At 39.6% G+C, this 6,396-nt stretch overlaps 2 protein-coding genes across 2 annotated transcripts; one reads left to right on the forward strand and one right to left on the reverse strand.

The window, feature by feature from the left end:
- The first annotated feature begins 505 nt into the window (after nucleotides 1-505).
- Nucleotides 506-2,323, forward strand: LOC107408508 (large ribosomal subunit protein eL6y). The gene is made up of 4 exons (XM_016015940.4): nucleotides 506-866; nucleotides 994-1,100; nucleotides 1,595-1,776; nucleotides 2,020-2,323. Exons 1-4 carry the CDS (start codon nucleotides 610-612, stop codon nucleotides 2,173-2,175), a joined length of 702 nt encoding a protein of 233 aa, XP_015871426.1. The 5' UTR covers nucleotides 506-609; the 3' UTR covers nucleotides 2,176-2,323.
- Nucleotides 2,324-2,694: 371 nt separating this feature from the next.
- On the reverse strand, nucleotides 2,695-6,011 carry LOC107408409 (FT-interacting protein 1). Its single transcript, XM_016015835.4, has one exon. It carries the CDS (start codon nucleotides 5,260-5,262, stop codon nucleotides 2,872-2,874), a length of 2,391 nt encoding a protein of 796 aa, XP_015871321.1. The 5' UTR covers nucleotides 5,263-6,011; the 3' UTR covers nucleotides 2,695-2,871.
- Between the last annotated feature and the right edge of the window lie 385 nt (nucleotides 6,012-6,396).

Consider the following 6,396-nt stretch of genomic DNA (forward strand, 5'->3'; position numbering starts at 1 on the left):
GAGTGTTAAGTTTGAGGAAATAAAGTTAACATAAAAGGGCCACCTCAAAAACCAGTAAAGTTACGTATGGGCTTGGTTGTAACTTGAATCCTGCTTGTATTAATCCATATTTAATTTCTATTTTATTTATTTATTTATTTTTAGTAAGAATTTTCTATTTTAATGGTTCTTCTTTAAATATATAAAATCATATTTATACAAAAAAAAAATCATCTACCTAGAATTTATTTATAAAAAGTTATCCTGCATAAAAATCCGAAAATTTCAATAAAGGGAAATAGAATGGAACATTTTGTATGTAAAAACATGTAATCAATCGGAAAGTTTGGTTAAGCCCACAGGACCCAAGGAATTGAAATGGAATTGGGCTGTAAGCCCAGATTATGGAATCGGGTTGCCAAGGAAAGCCCAGTGATGTTTTTCATTTTTTTGGGTAAATAAGCCCAGTGATATTTGGGAAACGTCATATGAGGGGTTTATGATAATATACTTTAACGATTATAATAGAAGACTAGGGTTTTGTCTTCCCCAACAGTCACTGCCAAGTTCAAAGAGCAGAAAACTAGAAAAGCCGTAGAGTTTTCAGAAGGGAGAGACCGAAATCCAAAAATGACGGCCAAGCTGAAAACCGCCAGAAAGAGCCGGAACCCGGATCTGATACGGGGCGTGGGCAAGTATTCAAGGTCTAAAATGTACCACAAGAGAGGACTTTGGGCTATCAAGGCCAAAAACGGCGGCGTTTTCCCTCACCACGATCCGAAGCCTGCCGCTGAGAACCCACCTCAGAAACCTCCCAAGTTCTACCCCGCTGATGACGTCAAGAAACCGTTTGTCAACAAGCGCAAGCACAAGCCCACCAAGCTCAGGTTCAATTCAGAAAATGCTAATTTATTTATTTATTTATTTATTTATTTTAATAATGTATTTAATGCGTTTTGGCTACATGTTATTTGGTTTTCGTTGTTTTGTTAATTGGGTCTGTGAATTTTTCAGGACGAGTATTACACCGGGGACGGTGTTGATTGTTTTGGCTGGGAGATTTAAAGGGAAGAGAGTTGTATTCCTGAAGCAACTTTCATCTGGCTTGCTTCTGGTGACTGGTAAGTCTTTTTTTTTTTTATTTTTTTTATAAATTGCCAAATGTTCTTGCCTTTGTTTTTTTTTTTTTCCCTGACTGGAAATGAGTATTTCGATTGCTATAAATAGGAATTAAATTATGTGTTTTTTTTTTTTGGTGTCTATTTGTTCATTTCGACTATTCTTATCAATTCGGTTCAAAATTTTCTTTCCCAGATAGTGGAATGTGCATTTTTGAATTGAAATTACCATATGCAAGTCCTCTCTTTAATAGGCATTTTGTTGATCTATTACATTTGCTATTATATGTCATGCAAAATTATGGAAATGCTAATTTGCAAGAATGAAGGTTCTTTTTGAACCATTTTGTGGGATCATATTGTTTTTCCAATGAGGATAATGGATAACAGTTGCATCTTTTTCTTTTTCCTTTTTATGCTTCTACCCTGCATTTAGGAGATGAAAACCGAAAACCATTTCATATTGTTCTTTTTGATCTGATTTTATTTCATTACAGGGCCATTTAAAATTAATGGTGTTCCTTTGAGACGTGTCAATCAATCTTATGTGATTGCGACTTCCACCAAGGTTGACATTTCCGGGGTCAATGTGGAGAAGTTTGATGACAAATATTTTGCAAAGGAAGTTGAAAAGAAGAAAACAAAGGGAGAAGGGCAGTTTTTTGAGGCAGAAAAGGAGGTTAGCTTTGTTATTTGCTTCGTCTATGTAGGTTTTGTCTATCAAATTTGTAGTTCTCTTCAGCTATTAGTGTTGTGCCTATGGAGATCATCGTTCATTTCTCCTTTGCCTCTTTTATGGTTTTGAGCATGAAAGTTAAAATGGCCTCGAAATTGGGGAACTTGTTGTAAAGATATTATGGCTTAGAAATTTGATTTATTTTTTCCTGACTGTGTTTTTGTTTGTTTTGCTCAACAATTGTAGGAAAAGAAGCTGCTTCCGCAGGGAAAGAAGGATGATCAGAAGGCTGTGGATGCCCCGTTGTTGAAGTCCATCGAGGCAGTCGCAGACTTGAAGACATACTTAGCTGCGAGATTCTCTCTTATGTCAGGCATGAAGCCTCATGAACTTGTCTTCTAGAGGACGTTTCAATTATTACAAACTAGGATAATATCCTCTCTTGAATTTGTTTAATTTTTGTCATCACGGGCTGTATTTTCATATTACAGGCTGAGCTTCAATTTTGTATTAACCAGTTTGGATTATGAAGAATTTTTTCTTTTACCCATCTTGTGCTCTCTCTCTCTCGCTCTCTTTCTCTCTCTATGTTTTTTAAAAATAAATTTTATCATTAATTTTCTTTTGGGGTCGTGTAATGTGATGCGGAGGGGCGTCTCTCTCTCTCTCTCTTTTAAAATTAAAATTAAATTTTTATTTATTTTTTTGAGATGAATGGTTGGGGCTTGCCCATTGTATTCACCCCTGTTATTTTATTTACTTTTGTGTTTGTTGAGTCAGTCAGGACTCTTTTGTCTAATGCTTAATAGATCACATATACCCCCCCCCAAAAAAAAAAAAAAAAAGGGGTTAATAGGCTACTTTTGCATTACCCAAAAAAAAAAAAAGAAGAAAAAGATTAGTTTTGGATGATATCATATGTCACTGGAAAACGTCCTCAGTCTAGGTTCAGTAAATAAAATTTTACAACACTGTGCCTTAGTTTTCCAGAACTTAATTCGCAAACAACACGCCAAATGAGAGAATAAACGCTAGGACAAGCCAAAGGAATTTGAATGCACGAATTGGTATATAGTTCATTTTACCCAATAGGGATTATCAGAGCATGCTATCGGCTCGAGATGGCAGTCTTCTGAAGAAGTTGCTGGGCACCGAAGGCAACTTGCTTCGAAATCTTGGATGGCGGAGCCAAAATACGCCTGCAACCAAAGCAATCATCTGGAAGGGCGTCACATAGAGCACCACGGCTGCAATGAGACAGAAGATTACGAAGAGGCTGGTTGCTCTTGGATCTCTCCAACTTAGCAGAGCGTGGAACCTCTCTCCTTGAGTTGCAATGTCTCCGACCACCGTTTGAATCCTTCCAGCTACACTTCGAAGCCTGTCATACCTCATTCGGGCTACATCCTGAGTCTTAGAGGTGGGAAAGGTGTCAAACTCTTCATCAAGTTCATCCGGATTAACTGCCTCTGCCCATGAAAGTTTAGTATCCATGTGGGGTGGAAGCCTTGGGCGGAAGCGGAAATTCCATATACCAATGAGAAACATGTACAGAAAGATGGTTGGGAGGATCAATTCTGGATAGCAGATTAGTATGAAAAACAGAACATGAACTAGGATGGTAGTGACCGGGTTCTTCCAGTGACAAACCTCTCCCAACCACCTGCTCATGGAGATTACACCAGAAAACAATGATACGATTCGAAAGAAGTTGGCTTTGCTCCTTCTCATGCTCCACATGTGGGAATCAACATCTAACATATACTCCACAACCTCTTTCCTCAGAGGTGGCTCAGCACGGCCAAGTCGAACTGCTACAATGTTCATTGCCTGATACCTCAAACTGTCTAGCTGGTTTACAGTGAATGGATGAAGATAATGCATTTTTGGCAGTAAAGGGTGGCCATAGAGGTAAATTATGTTTGCTAGAGAAAGACACGTAAATCGAACTGCTAATTGGAGTTCTCCCATCTTTTTCAAACCAGATGGTTGAAGAACAAGAAGTGGATAAGAATTTGTGTAAATCCGATCCATTTCCAAGGTTGACAGCCGGATTCTTACCTTCCCAATTCTGGAGTCGTTTTTACCTCCCCCGCCAGATGCTGGTTTCTCGTTTCTGCCTAGGTGGCAGTTGTCGAAAACTCCCAAAGTGATCACCGTGCAAGGATCATACACTTCCCATGTATATTGCTCATTCCATTTTGGATTAAAGCTTTCCATGATTGTTCTGGTTCGAACCCATTTCAGTCCATACTTTGCCACGCAATAAGCATCTGTGGTGCCTCTTCCATCCTTTGTCTTCATTGGAAGAAGCCCTTGAGCACTTATGATACCAACTTCAAGAATTCCAATAGGTTGCTTCCATAGCTGCCTAGCAGTTGGCCTTACGTCGCTTATGTACATTGTTGACTCATCTAATACATGGTAAGCACCCTCAAGGCAGACTCTCAGATGAAGCCTGCTCGAGAACTTGAGCTCGTGCCTCTTGTCTGCCTCCATAACACCAAAACCAAATTTCTCAAGGTTGAACCAGCGAGAATGGACTGGTCTGTGATCCAAGCGCCTCTCAAAGATGTTCAGGGACAATCTTATTTCTCCCACCCTTTCATCCTTTGCAGGAGTCACTTTGTTTTCCACTGTGAGCACCAGCTCTTCTTCAAAAGGTTCAGCTGCTACAAAGATCAAGTCTTCATTCCAGAAAGGATTGGCGGTTCGAGTTGGGCATAATTTTGTTTTAAGTATCTGATTTCCAACTTGAGCTTTGACAAAGACTTGTGGTGGTTGGCTTTTGTCATGTGGTTCAACATCTTGAGCTTCAATGACATTGACTCTGAGGTACCAAAGTTTTGGTGAAACATATACCTTGGATCTGATACTGAAGACTCCCTCTCCTTCAACTGAAGCAGCATCCGAGTGCCAGGATTCTGGGAAAGCTTCATCAGCTTGTGTTCCCATCCAAACTGCAAGCATAACCTCTCCTCTAACCTTGGCCTTCCCTTGCCTGTCCTCTAATCTATACCACTGAGGTGCCAAAGGACTATCAGGCGGAACTCTAGTGGGAACTTCATTCATGTCAAAGATCACTCTCCCGACATAATCGTCTCTTGCCACTATCTCTCTATCTCTGACAAAAACTTCAAGAACTGAAGACTGAATCCTATCTTTAGAGAATGCAAAGACGTGGTTCCATTCAGGGTTGGTTTTCTTCTCAAAGCGTTGTGTTATGCCTTTGAAATTACCCAACTTCACTTCCACATAAGGGTCACAACTCCCTGTCACAGGGTTTGTCGGAAGGTCTCTGGCTTTCACTACTCGGACATATAAATAGTACATTTGTTCGACAAGATCATAGGTGCTTGTGGCTCTTTCACTGGTAATCCATCCTCCTCCACCGCGTAATCCTCCGTGCGGCCATCTTTCCCCTAGCTGGGGTTTTGTGTCCTTCAGCTTGTAGTCCTCTTGTTGGTTTGGAGCAGCTTTCGAACTCATTGTTGCAAGGATGAATGACCCTCTTCTGGGGCCTTGTCACAGAGTCTCCTCTGATGCTGAACTTGCTTGAGTAAACGTTGGTTTATAGCAAGCCGATTCCACGAGTTCCCTGTTTCTCTTCCTCAGCCTATTTAGCTGGATTAGAAGCAGTGAGGTTTAGTACAAGAGGAATCAGAGTTCAATCAATAAGAAGTTGGCAATACCGGTTTGTACTGCTGCAAGAAACGCTGCAAAGAGGATATTTGAGTGTGGAATTATTGTTCTCCTCCGTTTGAATACAAATAAAAACTTCTTTGTTACTCCAAAATGTTGATCATCTTCGTCTCCTTTTTTTGACTTCTATGCAATCCACGAATTGCGTCTTTTGGAGAAAGCTGAAACCATTGGGTTTCACTTTCTTACTTTCAACCGTGATTTTTGAGTCACTTTGGTATCTTCGAGGATAGAAAGGAGCTGCTCAAACAGAGAAGGTGGAGGTTATATAATCCTTCTCTATTCATGGGCTTGCAGTGAGACTTTGTCAGCATCTACCACCGCCTCTACCAGCTTCATATTACCTTTTCAGTTGCTTTACCAAGCCAAAATATTTTTTCTTTTAATTGACAATGAAAAGAGGAAAAAAATGATGAAGGTTTTGATTGAAAAAGAAAATATTTGTTTTTATGTGAGAGGGAAAAGAGTGGCAGCAAAGCACCTGCTTTGTTTAATGCACATTGGTTCCAGACTTGGATTATAAAATTGGTTACGAGTGGCTTTAATTGTTGAAATACCATTTTGCTGTAAAAGATAATTGATACCCCACTTGAAAGGACAAAGAAAGTCTTTTGGACTTAAAAACATAGAGACGTGGTGTGTAATTTCACTTTTCCAGATTCTTTCTCAGCTTTTTTCCACGTTGTTAAGATTTTCCAGAACTTCCACAAAGAAAAAGTGTACCCAACATGCCCTTTCCTCTCCTTTCCCAGTTGTTGAGATTCTTCATCGATGGTGAGTGCATTCTGGTAACTTTGGGTAATCAAGATGTGTTTTATATTTTCATCTGCTGCAGAAAGAATCAAAGGCAAAGCAAGCAATAGAGATGAATTATATTTAAAGAGCTGTAAAGCAAATTGTAGGTGAGCTTAAAAGAAACGC

The sequence above is a fragment of the Ziziphus jujuba genome, chromosome 11 (genome assembly GCF_031755915.1).
Source record: "Ziziphus jujuba cultivar Dongzao chromosome 11, ASM3175591v1".
NCBI classification, from domain to species: domain Eukaryota; kingdom Viridiplantae; phylum Streptophyta; class Magnoliopsida; order Rosales; family Rhamnaceae; genus Ziziphus; species Ziziphus jujuba.